We start from the raw sequence: 19,711 nt of genomic DNA on the forward strand, positions 1-19,711 counted from the left end.
CTACCCCTCTAATAAGTTTATCGGGAGAAGTGGTTCGTCCGATAGGGAAAATCACCCTTCCGACCACGTTTAAAGATAATGATAAAAGCAGAACTGTTCGGCTAACCTTTCTAGTTGTTGGTACTCACTCGTCGCATAACATAATACTCGAGTGACCCGGGTTACGAGCTCTCGGAGCAATTAGTTCGACGATACATGGAGGTATAAAATTCTCTACCAAATCAGGGGTCGCCACTATCCTTTCAGAATCAAATTCATTCATAGCTGAGGTAAGACATGTAGCAAAAACAAGCTCCCAAAAGTCCGAAGTGCCTACAGAACTCTGGGCGATTAATCTAGACTTCCCAGATCAACAAGTGGCTATCGGTGCTCAGCTCCCAAAACGAACAAAGAAGCTTCTATGGGAGTTATTAAGTAACTCGATTGATGTTTTTGCATGGAAGCACTCCGATATGTAAGGGGTCCCCAGGTCTATGGTACAGCACCACCTGAATGTAAAAGAGTTAATCAAGCCAATAGCACAAAGAAAAAGGCATATGGCGCCGGATCGAGCCAAGGCAAATGCAAAAGACGTAAAGAGCCTCCTAGATGCCGGAATTATTCGAGAAGTCCAGTACCAAACCTGGGTGTCGAATCCGGTTATGGTGCAAAAAAAGGACAACTCATGGAGAATGTGTATCGACTTCACCGATTTAAATGATGCATGCCCGAAAGATTGTTTTCCATTACCAGAGATTGATGAGAAGATTGACTTCGTTGCCACGTTCAGGCTGAAGTGTTTTCTAGACGCTTACAAGGGACACCACCAGATACAAATGGCAGTACAAGACGAGGACAGGACATCCTTTGTCACCAACGAAGGAGTTTACTGCCTCACTAAAATGACATTCGGCCTGAAAAACGTTGGCGCTACGTATCTGCGTTTAATGAGCAAAGCCTTCAAAGACCAGATCGAACGAAATGTAGAGGTATATGTTGATGATATCGTAATCAAGAGTCACGATGAAGCCGCCATGCTGAAAGACATACTCAAAATGTTTACTCGACTCTGAAGCATCAACATGAAGTTAAACCCTAAAAAGTGTACGTTCGGGGTAGAGGAAGGAAAATTCCTGGGAGCTATGGTCGGGTCAAAAGGTTTGCGAGCCAACCCAGACAAGATCGATGCCGTTCTTACCATGAGGCCTCCGACGTCGGTCAAAGTAATCCAGTCCTTAAATGGGCGATTGGCCGCCCTCAATCGTTTCCTGTAAAAAGCAGTAGACAGATCCCTCCCATTCATGGACGTGCTTAAAAAAGCTTCAGATCGGAGTTTAAATGGACTGAAGAAGCCGCACGAGCCTCTGAAGAGCTTAAAGCTTATCTCGGTACCTTGCCAACCCTCACCGTACCAGAAAAAGACGAGGTACTGACGGTCTACTTAGCCGCATCGTTTGGTGCTATCAGTGCAGTACTAGTCGCTCACCGAACCGGAGCACAAATCCCCATCTACTATGTAAGCCGAACATTGAAAGATTATGAAACAAGAAACTCAAACTTGGAAAAGCTAGCTCTGGCGTTAGTCCATGCTTCAAGAAGACTTCGTCGATACTTTCAAGCCCATCCGATTGAGGTACGAACGGATCAAAGAATCCAGCATGTTCTCCGACGGCCCGAAGTTTCAGGTCGCATGGCAAAATGGGCAATCGAGCTGGGCGCATTCAATATCACCTTCAGAACCAAAGGTCCGTTAAAGGGACAGGTAATATCTGATTTTTTAGTAGAGATGCCGGAGGATAAAGAAATGGAAAAAACGGAGAAAGCTCCAGACAAGCCCTGGTCTTTGTATACAGACGAGGCTTCGAGCGCCGAAGGGGCGGAAGCAGGTTTGATTCTCACTGATCCGGATGGCACGGATATGACGTATGCGCTCCGATTAGAATTCAAGAGTTCTAATAATGAAGCTGAATATGAGGCCCTGCTAGAAAGAAATGTTGTGGCCTATGTAGATTCATTGCTCGTAGCGAATCAGATGAACGGAGAATATGAAGCAAGGGAAGCCAACATGATTAAATATCTCGAACAGGTAAAACAAGTTATGGCATCGTTCGATTCATGTAAATTTGAACATATTCCTCTAAACAAAAACAAAAAGGCCGACGCATTAAGCAAGTTGGCATCCGTTTCGTTCAGTCATTTGGCCAAAGAGGTAAGGGTGGAGGTGTTAACCGCGCCTTCAATTACCACTCCTCACGTTATGCAAGTAGAAGCTCTGTCTCAAACATGGATGACTCCCATAATCAACTACCTGGTGCACGATGTTTTGCCAGTTTATAAAGCAGAAGCGAGAAAGATCCAAGTCAACTCTCTTCAATATCAGATGCAGGAAGGAGGCCTGTACCGAAAGACTTTCCTTGGGCCTCGGTTAAAATGCCTCGATCCGGAACAGGCCAGCTATATTATCAGAGAAATACATTACGGCATTTGTGGGATTCACGCCGAGCCAAAAATGATCGTAACAAAGGTAAAAAATGCAGGATATTACTGGCCTAGGATGCACGAGAGTGCAGTCAAGGAACTCCAACAATGTGACGAATGCCAAAAGCACGCACCAGTAAGCCTCCGAGCAAAGAATGAGATGATCCTGGTAACCGCTGCATGGCCTTTCCAGAAGTGGGGCATCGACATAGTCGGACCCTTCCCACGGTCGAGCGGAAGCGCCTAATATCTGCTTGTAGCGGTGGATTATTTCACCAAGTGGGTGGAAGCCCGACCATTCACAATCATCTAGGGATATATTGTAACGAGATTCTTTTGGGAGTAGATCGTATGCTGCTTCGGTCTCTCGCTCTACATTGTAAGCGATAATGCAAAGCAATTCGCGGAAAATCCATTCAAACGCTGGTGTGAGAATTTGAAGATTAACCAAGTCTTCTCCTCGGTCGCACACCCCCAGGGGAATGGGCAGGTCGAACAGATAAACCGACGGATCGTAGATGGTATAAAAAGAAGACTTGGTTACGAGGGCAATGGATGGGCAGATGAGTTGCCGAACATTCTATGGGCTCACCGAACGTTGCACAAGACTAGTAACGGAGAAACACCATTCAGTCTTACATATGGCACTGAGGCCGTGATCCCCGCAGAAATTGGACTCCCAAATCAAAGGTGCAAAAACTGGGAAGAAAACGAACAGGAGCTCCGATCCAATCTCGATCTGCTAGAAGAGCTTCGGAACGTTTCGGCCACAAAGGAGGCATGATACAAAAAGAAGATCGAAAAGTATTACAACGCCCGTGCCAAGCTTTACAAATTCAAGGTCGGAGATTTTGTGCTCCGAAGCAACGACGCAAGTCGCGTCGAAGCTCCTGGGAAGCTAACCCTAAAGTAGGAAGGGCCGTACCGAGTCAAAGAAGCTAGCGAAAACGGCTCGTACGTGTTGGAAAAAATCGACGGGACCCCCGTACCCAGGACATGGAACGGGGTGCATTTGAAAAAATGTTTTATGTGAACAACAGCCTGCTATGGCCAAGAAAGATCGCTATTTCTTACTTTATTTATTTCCAATTTCCATGTATGAATCGGGAGGGTAATGCCCCAAACAAATTTCCATTTTCCTTGTAAACCGGGAGGGTGTTCCCCGGAACTATGATTAAATAAATCAAATATAGCGATCTGTGTTTTTTGCAAGTATAAATCATATCGTACGTACAAATTCTAACAATATAAATGTGCACAAACGGGCCTCGTCCCATGCCTCAAGCCGATCGAGAAGGCTTAAATAGTTCAAAAGTAATAAAAATCTATTAAGCAAAAGACCCGTATTTGATACGGTCCGACTATAGAAAAATCTATCAAACAAGAGAATCTAACTACAAGAAACTTCTTGCCAAGACTCGGTTACCTAGATGGTCGAACAATAACCTGGCCAAACAGCGAAAAGTTTGAACGTAAACTGAAAGTTGAGAAGCCGGGCGTGAACATTTTAACTAAAAATATGATTTCATACATAGATAGAAAAATATGCTCATCAAAAACCACAAACAGGAAGTTAAGCTATGCAGTTACATGCCAAAAAGAGGAGTTAAAATTGTACGATGACACATCATAACAAAATACTGTACGAATTACGAGAACTAAGAATCAAGCTTCATAATCCTCCTTCACAATAGGGAGTTCACTCCTCTGCTTGATAACGGACAAAGGCTTGTCCACTAGATCCGCAACCTTGCCAAGGACAGAAATATGGAAATCGTCGAAGGCCTTTATCGCGGCATCTAGTTCGTCCTTAGCTCCTTCGTCGTACTCGGGGACTTCTTCAAACGAGCGAGCTGAACCTTTAGCCGCCTGAAATCCTTGCTTAATCCCCTCATTCGCTCCAACCACGTTGACACAGCTCACCAAATCAGCAACCACCTTCTCCAGCTCAGGGCTTTGGTGAACCAGTTTGACCACCCAAGCAATCCCGTCTGTCAGAAACCATTTCTTGGTAAGCATAAGCTCCGACACCTGAGCGTATAGCTCGACTATCTCGCCGTCGCAGCGAGTCAACATCCCCTTTGCCTCATCAATCGTTGTTCGGTGCGATTCAATCGCCCTATCGCGGGCCCTTTCAAGCTCATCTTTGTCTGAAAAAGAAGCAGGATTAAAAAAGTAGAAAGAGAAAACAGTAAAGAATAAATCACGAACGTACCCTTAGTCAGGCGATGATGATTGGCCAGGAGTTGGTCGTAGGATCTTTGCATTTCTATTAGCTCAGCTTCACTTCTTTTTTCTACATCAGACAATTTTTTCTCCATATCACCAAATTTCAACTTGAGAGCTTCCAAATCCTGAAGAGCCTTGTCTCGGGCTTCGTAGGCAGCTGCAGCCGAAGCCTGTGAGGATTTGTTAACTTCCTTAGCCTTCGAGACTTGCTCTTTCAGACGGTCGACTTGATACCGGAGGGATGAAAGCTCTTGTTTGGTTTTTGACCGAACATTATCTTCATTCTTTAAGTTAGCAATCTCACGTTCAAACCTACAACAATTCGACTCCGACTCAATCCAAGGCTTGTAAGTCTCCACCACCAGAGAGTTCGATTGGGCTTGATTCAGCATCAGGGTATTCCCAAGCTCTGGACCACTCATCTTTCGGTAATGCGCGTGCTCGGCTGGAGTCCCAAGATGAAATAACGCCATCTTTGCTGATAAGGCATCCACAATCCTATCTTTATTCACCAATGACCACTCAGGGATATACTTCTCCAAAGCACGAGCAGAGTTCACATCCACAGCATCTCCCGAACCTAGCTCCCGACATAAGAAAACAGGTTAAGTTTCATACCATAAAGGGGAAGAAGAGGCACTATCCCCACCATCAATCGGCTGAGGACTCGGCCTTGAAACGTTAGAAGCAACCCCGGTCGTAGGCTTACCCGAAGGAGAAAGTTCGATTTTCTTATAAGACAGAGGGTCGGGCATGTGAATATCTTCAATAACTTTGGTTGTTGGCCCTCCAAAAGATAGCGGGCTCGATGGGATATTGACCGGACGATCCTGTGGGGTACGACCACCATGAATATGGGCATCCAAGTTCTCCAACAAACCCCGAGCAGCAGAAAACCCGGTGGCCTGATCATCATCATCATCATCCTCCAATGTGATTGTTTTAAAATCCAACTTCTTCTTCTTGAGTGTCTTTGGATTTGGATTAGCCTTGGAGGAAGTGGCCCGTCCTCTTTTCAGACTAATTTGAGGGCGTGTGTCAACATCATCATCACCTTCACCACCTCCTTCAACATTCACCCCCTCATCCCCAACAGAAAGGTGTACCGAACCATACAATACCACCTTGGAGTCAGACCCCTTCACTTCAAGAGAAATTTTCTCCTTGCCCCAATCACTGCCAGCCACCGAACCCGAACCCCCTTGCCCCACCGAACCACCTTGATCGACCGGAGCAGCCGGTTCCCGAATTGGATAAAGGTTCTCTAGAACTACAATCAAGTGTGGCAGATCGCCTTTCGGAGTCTTGGTAGCACGGACGTCAAGTTCGGTGGAGTCGAAGGACTTTAGCCTCAAAGCATCTTTCAAACCTATAACTGCACAAAGCAAAAAACAAATAACATCCATAGTCTGGCATGACAAAAGCATACAACAAACAATAAAATAAATAATAAACATTACAAGGATAGGGTGTTCCTTTTATCAGTTAAAAGTATAACTAACCCTCTCCATTCCACCTAAGGGTAGGGTACCACTCTGGTTCGGCCCAAATTGTGCTTATCCGCCCCATGACCAAAATGTGTTCCGGATACTTTTGTACGCGCCCGACTTCCTTGATCAAGGTCGCATATAACTTCTTATTGAATTCAAAGTCTTCAAGAAGAGGGGGCGGGAGACGAGACTTTTTTTAATCTCCATGACATCTCGGCCGGAACGCACCGATCATCAATCAAGAAGAAACAGTCTTTCCTTAAAACTGGTAGTAATCCATGAATAACAACAAGCGTTTTTCTTTCTAACCTCTTAAGTATACCAACTACCGGACCGATTCAACTTGTAAAAAGCCCGGAACACATCCAGATCCGGGTCGGAGCCCAAGCCATGGCAGGCTAACTCAAAATGACACACCTTGGCGAGGCCAGGGGGTTCATTTGAGAAAGGTGAACTTCATGGAATAAGAGGACTTCGATCAAGAATTTCATCAGAGGAAGACGATAGTTACAGTAGTCGAATAGGTGAGTATAAACCCCTATCTTCCCTGGAACAAAAGGATAAATAGGCGTGTCCTTTTCGGGAAGAATAGGGTGTAAAGAAGCAGGAATTGCATATTGATCTACATACCATTTCAAGCCATTTTTATTCAAAATATTAAAACAACCAGACAAGTTGCTTTTATTCACCATTTTAGAAGGAAGACACTAACCTGCTTGATGAAGTCGTTTCGCCTCAGAGAAAAGGAAGAAGAAGATAAAGTAGAAAAGTGAAAATAGAAAGTTACTTTCTCTCTCCCTTTTATTGGGGCATACACCGCCTCAAAATAGCCAATCAAAGAACGACACGTCATGACAAGTGACGTACAACGACTGGTCCGACCCTGACTAACTTGCCACGTCAGCATACCCAAAAACTATAAATACCCCGCCAAGACTTCAAGCAAAGGGTAATCCGAGCTTGGTCACAGAGAGGCCCCCCTGACCCTCTCTCTCCTCACAAATACTTATTCTCTCGCCCGAGCTTGGTCTCAGAGAGGCCCCCCTCCCTGTGACGAGGCTAACGATGTGCTTTTTCCTTGTGATCTTGCAGGTTCTTGCTAGGTCATCTGAAGCTCTACTGTGACCAGGTCGGACCAACTGGTTTTGAGTCTTCAGCCAACAATAGTTCAAGTATTTTAATGTGAATGGACCAATTTATGCGAACAATTAAAGATCATGTGGCTGCCAAAATTTTTTAATAAAAATGATTGGATAGAGTAACTTTACAACTTTTAAAGCTTCATGCGACAATACTGACAAAATCTTGTGATCTGATTGAACATTATTGGACCGATAACTTGTATTGAGCCTCTCAAATCACATGCAAATGGCCGACAATATTATTTCAAACACAATTTTTATAGGGCCGCTGACTATTGTTCACGTGATGTAAAGAGAAGGGTTCGTCAACACTAAAGAGTTCGTCAAGGTCAATTGTTCGTCGCACTACTGAGAGTTCGTTGTGGATATGAAGGTTCATCAAACAGTTCTTGAGAGTTCGTCGATCGAATCACCGCTCGATCGGATGGTGATCCGACGATTGTCACAAAATGGTAAGTATCGGATGGTGATCCGATCGAGTAACACTGCAATGGATCGGATAGGATTTGCTGAATGTCTATGATCAGATGGTCATCTGATCGGATTGCCATGCGATCGGTGACCAATCATGACAAATGACAACATTTTAAGTTTCCAACAGTTCGTCACATAAAGGTTCGTCAAGGAATAATTATCAACTTGATTTGAGAGTTCGTTGATTATTAAATGTTCGCTGACCAGATAACCTTCGTCAACTGCAACAACACAACAAAAGATTTGAAAATACATATCCGAGGCCGGACATGATTCTTTGGAACGGACCGGACTATACGTGAACGGACATTCTTAAGATGTCCGTTCCCCATATTTCCGAGGACGAACCTCCATTCAAGTGCATCTGGACGAATGATGTCATCTCAGTTGACCATTATAAATACCCCATCAAGTACAAAGCCAAGTACAATTTTCTGAACCTTCGTCCTTATTTTCTCTCTCTACTTTCTCTCTCTATTAATACTTATCCTCACGCCGGAGGGTGGTCGCAGAGGGGCCCTCCCATCTCTGCGGCGAGCCTAACGGTTTATTGTTTTGCAGGACGATTCTCCAGCTTTTGTATAAGATCCAAACCCTCGATTACAGGCTTCGGCATAAACTCGATTCTTTGGTTCTTCAGTTGGTGCCATCCGATTTCACAACTCATAGTCCTTCACTCTAGTGAATTTCTTGAGCAGCAAACTGAACTATGGCGGCCTCGGGTTCTATGAATTTGGGATCCATGTCTGTTAGTATGCAAACTACAGCACCAACAAGCATTGTTTCCACAGTTTCGGCTCCTTTGAGCTCGGGACCAGGAACAACTTTGCCTTTCATATTAATTCCCACTTACAGACGTCAGAATTCGATGTAGAATTCCTTTCCAAAAATGCAAGTCTTCTACGAAGATTAAAAGCCCAACAGACTAGGGATGAAGAGATCCTCGGATTAGGAACCAGGCTCTTCCACGATGAAACACCGGTAAGGACTACGGGTCCTACAATTTTCACCTCTCCTACTTTCTCCACCGTTGTTACTTCGGAAACTTATAGTAAATACGTGCAGGGATCCTCCGGACCATCTCCAGTAGTAATAACGTGAAATGAAACTCAAACAGAAATAGTCAATGATCCGGAGCTCACCAAACCTTATCATCCGGTTTCCATGACGGCTAAGTCCAAATTCAGTGCTCGCATCACACATGCAAAGCTCCCTCCGAAGCTCAAAATGCCAACCACGGTAAAGAAATACGACGGAACCATTGATCTGGATGATCACATGTTCGATTTCGATGGGGCCGCACGAGTTGAGCAATGGCCGATGCCCGCTTGGTGTTTTATGTTCGCGCAAACATTAACAGGGGCAGCAAGAGTATGGTTTGACGCTCTAAATGAAGGCGAAATCAATGATTTCGAAGAGTTCTGAAGGTTGTTCCTTCAGAACTTCAGCCAGCAAAGGCACTACTCCAAAGAAATTATCGAAGTACACAACATCCGAAGAAAAGATGGCGAATCTTTGGATAGTTTCATTGATCGGTTCAATCGAGAAAGTATGCAGATCAGTGGGGTCGTGGACCAATTAAGGATCTCTGGATTCTGTCACGGTGTCCGGAATAACCAGTTGGTCGAAAAGTTACACGAGAATCTCCCGAAGACGATGGAAGTACTCATGGAGCGAGCCAAAGCTTTCTCTCGAGGAAAAAACGCATGTAATCCAGCCCCGGAGTCAGAGCATAAAATGTCCTCCTGGAAGAAAAATGGTGGTTCCGTATTTGATAAAACGCCCTCCGGAAATAGGGGACGATCTCATCCTTACAGCAGAAATGATCGGCCGCAACGCGGAAGGAGTTCCGGATCTCGCTTCTATAACCTATCAGACCTCTCCAAAACTCCTAGTGAAATTCTCAGTGCCGAAGGAGCAAATTTCCTTGCCCCACCAAAGCTCCAGATTCCAGGTGATAAGAACTCCAAAAAATATTGTGATTACCATCATGCGCGAGGCCACAATATGGATGATTGTTGGTCTCTAAAGCAAGAAAAAGAAAAAGCAGTTCGATCCGGTAAGCTGTCGCATTTGGTAAAAGAAGTAAAGGAAGGAAAATCTTCAGGAAGTTCGGTAGAAAACCCGAATAACCAACCAGCAATCTGCATGATAAGGAAAGCAAGTAACCAGGGCATAAAGCGGACCAATCATCATATGGCCGCTTGGATGCAACCGCCAATCGCTTTCCCCGCAATCACTCCCAGAGAAGTCAAAGATGGACCGATCATAGTATATGTGGTGATCGCAGGGCACAAGATCCGACAGATCTATGTCGATAGTGGAAGTGCCACTGAGATCATGTATCAACAGTGTTTCCAACAATTGGCCCCGCAAACCAAAGCAAAACTGATACAAGTATCAATGCCATTGGTGAGTTTCTCTGGAGAGGTGGTCTAGCCGATTGGGCAAATCACTCTACCAACAACGTTGGGTACCGGAAGCCTGGTCAGAACTGTCAACTTGATGTACCTGGTAGTGGGAGCAAGGTCCGTCCACAACGTCATACTAGGAAGACCAGGGATGTATGCTTTCGGTATTATTAGCTCTACCATTCATGGGTCATTAAAATTTCCCACCGAAGCAGGAGTAGCAACCTTACACTCCCAGTTAACCATGTGCGTAGCTGAAATACGGCAAAGCGAGGGTAATGTGCAACCTCCGACCCTCCTTACAGAGGAATGGGCTATTCACCCACATTTTCCGGTTATGGAAACTTTTGTCCAGCTCGCTTGACGTATTTGCTTTGCAAACTTCGGATATGATCAGAGTCCCTCGGTGATTGGCTGAGCACAAGTTGAAAGTGTCACATTCGGCAAAACTAGTCACTCAAAGAAAAAGAAACATGGCTCCAGCTCGTCATAAAGCCATCTCCGAAGACGTACGAAAGCTGTTAAGCGCCGGAATTATCAGGGAAGTGCGGTATCAAACATGGGTCTCCAACCCGGTGATGGTAACAAAGAAAGACAAAACTTGGAGAATGTGCGTTGATTTTTCTGACCTAAACAATGCATGTCCGAAGGACTGTTACCCCCTGCTGGAGATCGACTTGAAAATCGATTCTCTTTCCAGCTTTCGCCTTAAATGCTTCTTGGAACCATATAAAGGTTACCATCAAATACAGATGGCTTTGGAAGATGAGGACAAGACGACGTTCGTAACAAATGAAGGCCTCTTCTGTTATACTAAAATGCCGTTCGGGCTAAAAAACACCGGAGCTACATACCAGAGGTTGATGGATAAAGCATTCAAGGATCAGATCGGAAGGAACTTGGAAATTTACGTAGATGATCTGGTCATCAAGAGCGAAGCTGAAGATAACATGATCGATGATATACTCGAAACCTTCACCCGGCTTCAGAGTATCAACCTCAAGTTAAATCCTAAAAAACGTTCTTTCGGTTTAGAAGAAGGGAAGTTTCTGGGCGTTTGGATAACTCAGTCCGGAATCCAGGCACATCCAGACAAGATTCGAGCCGTCATTTCCATGCAGCCTCCGAAAACAGTAAAAGAAATCCAATCACTAAATGGTAAGCTAGTGGCTCTTCACCATTTTGTCTCCAAGGCAGCTGACCGGACCATTCCCTTCATGAACGTATTGAAAAAACGTACTAGAAAGGGTCAGATAGAATGGACGGCGGAGGCCGATTCAGCATTCAAGGAGTTAAAAGTTTGTCTTAGGTCCTTGTCCACATTAACTGCCCCAATTACCGGAGAAACAGTCACTGTGTACCTCTCCGCTTCCCATTTCGCCATCGGTGCGGTATTTGTGGTACACAGAAACCAAGCATAAATACCGGTTTACTATGTAAGCTGTATCTTAAAAGATTATGAAACTCGGTACCCGATGATAGAAAAATTGGCACTCGCATTGGTACATGCATCCAGACGGCTCCGAAGATATTTTCAGGCTTTCAACATAGAAGTTTAGACTGACCTTCAAATCCAGCAAATCCTCAGAAAGCCGGAGGTTTCCGGATGCCTCACCAAATGGGCAATCGAACTCAGCGCTTTCGATATTACCTACCGAACTAGGGGTCCGCTAAAAGGTCAAGCTGTGGCAGATTTTCTTACAGAGGTACCGACCGGAGAAAGCACCAAAGAAAAGTCTACTCTCCCAAGGGTATGGAACCTGTATACTGACGAAGCCTCCAGTAAAGAAGGGTCGGGAGCCGGTTTAATTTTGATAGATCCGGAAGGAATAGAATATACTTACGCCCTACGCTTTGAGTTTAAAACTTCAAACAATGAAGCAGAGTATGAAGCCCTTCTCGCGGGACTCCAAACCGTAGCTAAGGCTGGTGCAACCTCCGTTCTGGCTCATGTTGATTCATTACTAGTCGCTAACCAGGTCAGCGGAGAGTACGAAGCACGAGAAGTAAACATGATCCGGTATCTAAGTCAAGTTAACAATTTAATCTCCTCATTCGACTCTTGCAAAATAGTTCACATACCACGAAGCAAGAACAAAAAGGCGGATGCTCTAAGCAAGCTCGCGTCTGTAGCATTTTGTCATTTGTCCAAAGAAGTGCTGGTCGAAACCTTGCAAGCCCCAGCCATCCATCAAATAGAGTTCGTAGTGTCAATCTCCATATAGGAAAGATCATGGATGACTCCGATCTTAGACTATCTGAAAGATGGCATGCTTCCAAAGGAAAAAGAAGGTAAAAGCACTACAATATCAGGTTCACGATGGAAAACTTTATCGAAAGACCTTTTTAGGTCCGCTCCTAAAATGTCTGACTCCGGAAGAAGCCATCTATGTTATAAGAGAAATCCACTGGGGGATATGTGGCATCCACTCCGGGCCGAGGATGGTTGTGGCGAAAGCTATAAACGCTGGGTACTTCTGGCCAGGCATGCATCAGAGTGACGTCGATGAATTACAAGCATGTGAAGATTGTCAGCGACACGCCCCCATCAGCCACCGAGCTAAAAATAACCTCATTCCCGTAACTTCGGCTTGGCCGTTTCATAAGTGGGGAATTGACATCGTTGGTCCTTTCCCTTTTTCCACCGGAGGAGTGAGGTTCTTGTTGGTAGCCATCGATTACTTCACAAAATGGATTGAAGCCAAACCTCTCCAAACTATCACCGGGGATCAAGTACTGAGATTCGTTTGGGAAAATATAGTATGCAGATACCTAATGCCGCTCTGCTTCGTCAGTGACAACGGGAAGCAGTTCGCAGAAAAAAACATTCAAAACCTGGTGTGAAAGAATGCACATTGAACAAAATTTCGCTTCGGTTGCCCATCCCCAGGCCAACGGACAGGTAGAAAGAGCCAACCGTAGCATTGTGGAGGGCATAAAAAAAAAGCGTCTGGGAAAAGAGGGCGTCTCTTGGGCAGATGAACTTCCGCACGTCCTGTGGGCTCACCGGACGATGCCAAAAACAAGCACAAGGGAGACTCCTTTTAGTTTAACGTACGGTACGGAGGCAGTTATCCCCGGCGGAGTAGGCATACCTACCCCCCGCATGCAGCAAAATCAAGAAGTGAACGAACAAGAAATCCTCCTGAACCTCGACCTGGCCGAAGAAAGAAGAGAACTTGCGGCTATCCGAGAAGCAAAGTATAAAAAAAAGTTGGAAAAGCGCTACAACTCAAAAGTAAAAGAGGTCCAATTCAAGGTTGGAGATTATGTTATGCGAAGCAATGAGGCAAGCCTTGCTGAAGGTACGAGAAAGATGGCTCCGAAGTGGGAAGGCCCTTACCAAATTAAAACTGCTGGAAAGGATGGTGCTTACACACTCATAAAGATGGATGGAACGCCTGTTCCTCGTACTTGGAATGGAATGCACCTAAAACAATGTTTCCTTTGAAAAACTTTAGAAAGCTTCAAAATAAGTTTGTAATGCAAAGGCTACGACCCGCATCGTTTTTATCTTCCTTGTAATGCGGAGGGTATTGCCCGCACAGCTATTTTATATTTCCATGAACTGCGGAGGGTTTTACCCGCAGATTATCTTAATGTTTTTACCAAGTATGTGTTAATCCGAGAATATACTCCAGACTGATTAAATAGGATACTCAAAATTTCTATCATTAACAAAAAGTTGCAACACATAAGTTATCATCGGCCGAATCAGGGATACTAACCCTAAAAGGCAAGAATGAGCTGGCATTGTTCGTATTCTTTCCTTCATTTCAAAAAATTATCCTAGAGCTAAAAACAAATCGGATCCGTACAATAAAAAGAATGTTCTAAAAAAGAAAATATAGGCATAAAAAGCATGGACGCATGCAAAACAAAGTAACTACATCAAAAAATAACCGGATCAATATAACCGGAAGTCATGTAAAACCATTTAAGGGATAAATGTCACATACACAAAAGCGGTAAAAACATCATTTACATTCGTTCTAAATCAAGATAAGGTGCATATCCTAAGTCGTCAGATATGTCCACCTTCTAAGAAACAGTTAAGCAAACTAAAAAACCTTCCAAGGTGCATACCCCAAGAAACCGGGCATGTCCACCTCATTCTTTCGAAGACTCCCTGCTCACAAAGAAAAGAGCATCCTTGATTTTAGAAAGCGGCTCGTTAACAAGCTTCGGAAGATCTTCTATCACCGGGAAGGTAAGGGAATCAAAGCAAGCAACCGCCGTATTTAACTCTTCACCAGCATTGCGGTTCAGCAACGGGACTTCGGCGTACGAATACTTCTTCTTCAGAGCATGAATGTATCCATTTTGAAGTCCAGAGTTGACACCTACGGCGCTCATCGCGTTGTTTACAGCAGCAATAGCAGCAGTCATCTCTGGACCTTTGTGTGTGTTCTTAGCAAGAAGTTTCGCTCCCTCCGAAAGAAGCCAGGTCTTTGTTGCTTGGAGATCATCCACCTTCGCTTTCAAAGTAAAATTCTCCTTCTTGATCTTCTCAATCTCGGCCTCATAATTCCCTTTCATCTCTTCGATCTGAGCCTTCAAATCGGCCTCCCCTGTTTTAAGCACATCCCGCTCTGACTAAAGTGTTAGAAAGAAATAGTAAAATAAAAAAGGATACAAATCGGGTAAAGTGCGTAACAGCCATCATATTCGCATAAGCCAGACGAGCATTTGCAAAAGACTCTTCCATCTTCGCCAAAACCACATTATGCTCTTCATCCTTTTACATAAAAGATTCGGCAAAATTTTTTTACTCCGCTGATATTCTATCACGATCTTCCGCCGCGGAGGCAGCAGCCGCTTGAGATGATTGATTTTGGGTGGTCAAGGATTTAACTTTCTCCTGCTGGGACTGAAGGTCTTGGGTAAACTGAGCAATCATCTTCTCCGCATCCGGAGCCCTCTGAATCTTGCGCTTCAAAGAGAGGGACTCCTTCTCCAAATTTTCCCTCACTGACTCTGCTGCGACCCATCTTCGATAAAGCTCCGTCACAAAAATGTTGGATTGAGCTTGATTGGATAGGACCATGGCGCCCAAATCTTGATTTTTCATTCTCCGGCTCCGGGCATGGTCCAGCGGAGTACTGATGCTAAAAAGAAGAGTTCTAGCAACAAGCTCATCCATTACTGAATCTTTATTCCGGATATCCCAATCTGGAATAAACTTCTCCTCAGCTGTTCCAGGGTCAATTTCCATATCATCCGAGAATACATCTGCATATCGAAAAAAGAACATCAACTCAGGTCCGAACCAAGATGGAGGAAGAGAGGACACTTGGTCTTCCTCATCATCAATAAAACGGTCCGGACCCGAAGACGAGTCCAAGTTCGTACCTGAAAAAGTCACCACCTTCGGCTCTCCACGAGTCTTTCCATCCCCCTTATCCATAGTCTCTGGATTCTCCACCTCCATACTTTCCACTTCGTTAACAGGAAGAAAACCACCAGAAAAAGTAGGAGTCGGCGCAGAACGAGCCCGTGCGGCTTCTTCCCTTGAAAACTTACCACCAGTAAGGTGTTCATCCAACTCATTCATCACATCACCACCGGAGTAGGAAGAACTTCTTCTGTTTTTCTTCGGCCTCGGCATAGGAAGAGGGTCAGAAGAACGGATCTGTATAGGATCATTTTTCCTCTTACGCATAAGAGCTTTCTGATCGGCTTCAGGCATAACACCTTTACTCTTCAAAGAAGCAGAAGAAGGGTGATATTGTAGGGCTTCATCCAAACTACGTACCTCCGGATCACTATCCACGTCATCTAAAATAGATTTCTTTCCAGCTTGGGATCCGGAGGAGCCAGCAGCACCTTTTGTGGGCGTCGGAATAGAAGAAGTAGCCTCTACAGCTGATGGCTCGGATGTATCTTGGGTAATCAAGGGCCGAATCTCCTGAGCCGCATAAGCCACCTGCTTCATAAGCGGAACCTCACCCTCTCCTTGATCGTCAAAGTCAAAATCCAGAACATCAAAGCTGGGAAGCTTCAGAGCATCCCTGAGAGACATCTCGACACCAGCATTTTCAAAATAAAAACAAGTTAAATAAAGTAAGGGAAAAACAAAGTGACCGAAGGTGAAGGTAAAGGGCCGGAAACTTACGTCCTCGCTTCATACGAATGACCGGCTAATCCCTATCCCCCTGGCCCCTGGAAAAACAGACGCGACCCAATAAAAGAAAATGCTCGTGAAGGGCACGGATCGGGGATCTATGATCTATCAGAGCACGGGCCAATTCTTTATTAAAAACAAAATCAAGGTCAAAGGAAATAGTCTGGTCCTTGAACCTCCATACCATCTCCACCGGGAGGCAACAGTCATCTAATCTCCGGCAGAAATGAACTCGTAAAAAAAACGGAAAACGTTTAAGTCTGGCCTCTGATTCTGGGCCCTGCAAGAGATTTCGAAGTGGTTCACACGGCTCAATCCAAACGGATTAACTTGACAGATGTGAACCCTAAAAAACTGAAGAACCCTAATTAAGAATACCGAAAACGGGACCCTGTAACTCGCGAAGTTGCAAACACGCGTATAAACGGGAAACTTCCCCTGACGAAAAGGGTAAATGGTTTCATCTTTAGAAGGAAGAACTGGACGGAGATCTAGAGGGATTCTATACTCTCGAATAAACTTATCCAACTGTCGTTGCGTAAGAAGGCTCACACTCTCCGATAGATTCTCCTTACCAGGAGCCATGGTTAAGAAAAGAGCGTACCTTTTAAAGAAGAAGAAGAGGACACAGATAAAGAGGGTAACAAGAGAAGAAGAAAGAGATCCTGATAGTGAAAAGGTGAAAATAAAAAGTGAATAATGGGTTTTTATAAGAAGATTTTAAGGCGGTTTGGGGGATGGTCAAATCAAACTGTCATTTCATATAATCACGATTCCCAATCCAGGGTTTCCTAACCGTCACAAGTAGGTGATTGACGACCAAGTTATCTAATTCACCTGCGATACGTCAGCACCATTCAAATAGCAACACGACATCCGGTTGGGACCACTTAAAAAACGACACGTCGTTCGGGCAAGGTAGCCTATGCAAAACATTTTGTTAAGTCCTTTGCAGAACTTAACAAAGTAGGGGACTTGAAGATACATATCCAAGGCCGGACATGATTCTTTGGAACGGACCGGACCGGACTATACCTGAACGTACATTCTTAAGATGTTCGTTCATCCAAATCTCTGAGGACGAACCTCCATTCAAGTGCGTCTTGACGAATGATGTTATCTCAGTTGACCATTATAAATATCCCATCAAGTACAAAGCCAAGTACGATTTTCTGAACCTTCGTCCTTATTTTCTCTATCTACTTTCTCTCTCTATCAATACTTATCCTCACGCTGGAGGGTGGTCGTAGAGGGGCCCTCCCATCTCTGCGGCGAGCCTAACGGTTTATTGTTTTGCAGGACGATTCTCCAGCTTTTGTATAAGATCCAAACCCTCGATTACAGGCTTCGGCCTAAACTCGATTCTTTGGTTCTTCACGATTAAAGTGAATCAAATGAATAATGATGCTAAGGATCGGATGGTCATCCGATCGGTGGCCAACAACAAGAACAACAGCATCAATTTTTAACATTCTCGAACCAGAAAAACTTTAGATTTCTCTCAAATCGTTTGGAGTTTTGATCTAAAATTTTGTAGGCTTGAACAATGATGATGTTCGCACAATATATTCAAAAATCAGCCAATTTTAACCGTAAAAGCCATGTTAATTTTGTGATTTTCAGTCAAAAACGTGAATAAAGTGAGAAGATGAAGAAATTAGACAAATCGGAATGAAATTTGGATCTGAAACTGTTGAATTCACTTCAATTCTTGTGCGATTGATCCGTGCAATCGAGCTCCTGCTCTGATATCACCTGTAGGATCAGTTTTCGACTCCGTAACGATTGCGTAAGACACGTGTGACGTGCGGAATCCATACAGGTGTGTGGACCGAACACGAGAACCGTACTATAAATGTGATTCTATTGATAGATCTGAAATGTTACAAGCACCTTGAATCACCTTGCTACTTTCTCTCTCTAAGCTCCAATCTCCAAAATGGCAAAAGTTCTAAAACTAAGCCCTAACTCCTCTATTTATAGGCAAAGGTTATAAGAGATTTCCCCTTATTTACAATAATGCCACCTTGCCCTTATTATCTAAATATTACAATATAAGGCTAGTTTTCTTCAGAAACTGCTACGAACTTGATTGACGGAGACGATAGACATAAATGCACTAACATAGCTTTTCTACTATCTCTGCCATCAAAGCTACACCATCACTTTTTATGTATTTATTTCAATTAAAAGCTTCATCTTCCTTAGTTACCACCAAAGCACGACTCTTGTCTTTTGTCGACCCATCGTCAATCTGTGGTTGGTTGAAGTTTGGTGGTTATTCTTTGTTTCGGTGGTAGACGGCTTTGCGATAGTAGTTGTCATGGAACTGGTGTATATGATCATCTACCTCACGATTCGGATATTCCCGTTTGAAATGTCCCTTTTGTTTACATTCGAAACACGTCACCTTGGATTTATCGAATCCAAGCTTGGTATCGAGACCTCCAACACACTGTCTCCCCATAATCTCCATGAAACGTTGAGCCCACCTGATTATACTCGCCATGCACCAACGGATATCTATCAATTTTCCCTGCAACGAGACTTTTGTAGGATACCAAAATCGATGCCAAGAATATCATTTGTTGTTTAGCCGCGTCTGGACTCATGCTTTATGAATTGTTGAGGTTTACGGCTATATTGCATTGAATAATGTTTGGATTGGATTGGTTCTGATTTGGATGGCTGTTTGAAGCATAGGATGACTAAGTATTCGGAGTTGACGGTTTTTCATCTATTCGAAAACCCGATAGCACTGTTCGATGAACTACTCTGTGGTGTCCCAGATGAGTTTCCAGCACTGAAAGTTGTACCAATTTTTGGAGATTGAACATTCGACACTATGCTTCCTGTTGGTGCATCCATCTGTCGTCTTCGTCTTGTATCGAGTCTTGTATAGAGCTAGATAGATCCGGGCACGAAAAACGAGATAGTGGAAGTTAGGGAGATTCCGCTTGAAATGACTTAGGTCACTTTCAAGCGAAATCACATATATGTCTATTTCCGCTCGAGTGTGTTGTCTGATTCTGCTTGAGATATTCATGGTGATTCCGCTTGAAATGTGTTCAAGCGAAATCACTTGGCCTATATAAGGGTCAGTTCAAGCGAAATCTGTATCAGTTGTTCCGGTTTACAACGAAGTGCTGCCGAGGTGTCGTCACGCTGTAAAAGTCATTCTAATCAATCAAATCCACAGTTTAAAGTGTATTCTTGCTGAAATGAGATTGGTTTGTCTGTTTCCGCCATTCAAACTGAGTAAAACTCTTCTGATCGACTCATTCGGGTCTGAAAACGATTCTACAAGTGGTATCAGAGCTCATGAAGAAGAGTCCTTACCAATTCAGCTGCATTTTCTGATTTCTACACTGTCTTTTTCAAAAT

At 44.1% G+C, this 19,711-nt stretch overlaps 1 protein-coding gene across 1 annotated transcript; it reads left to right on the plus strand.

Moving 5' to 3' along the window:
• Window positions 1-1,121: 1,121 nt before the first annotated feature.
• LOC110877996 lies at window positions 1,122-3,241 on the plus strand. The gene is made up of 3 exons (XM_022126276.1): window positions 1,122-1,249; window positions 1,306-2,626; window positions 2,804-3,241. The coding sequence occupies exons 1-3, from the start codon at window positions 1,122-1,124 to the stop codon at window positions 3,239-3,241; spliced, it is 1,887 nt and encodes a 628-aa protein (XP_021981968.1).
• The last annotated feature ends 16,470 nt before the right edge of the window (window positions 3,242-19,711 follow it).

The sequence above is a fragment of the Helianthus annuus genome, chromosome 1, assembly GCF_002127325.2.
Source record: "Helianthus annuus cultivar XRQ/B chromosome 1, HanXRQr2.0-SUNRISE, whole genome shotgun sequence".
Classification (NCBI taxonomy): domain Eukaryota; kingdom Viridiplantae; phylum Streptophyta; class Magnoliopsida; order Asterales; family Asteraceae; genus Helianthus; species Helianthus annuus.

Coding starts and splice junctions, on each gene's coding strand:
- LOC110877996 (XM_022126276.1), top strand. CDS start 1,122: ATGGTCGGGTCAAAAGGTTTGCGAGCCAACCCAGACAAGATCGATGCC. Junction 1,250..1,305: donor GCCGCCCTCAATCGTTTCCT/GTAAAAAGCAGT, acceptor AAAAAGCTTCAG/ATCGGAGTTTAAATGGACTG. Junction 2,627..2,803: donor CAAAGAATGAGATGATCCTG/GTAACCGCTGCA, acceptor TTTTGGGAGTAG/ATCGTATGCTGCTTCGGTCT.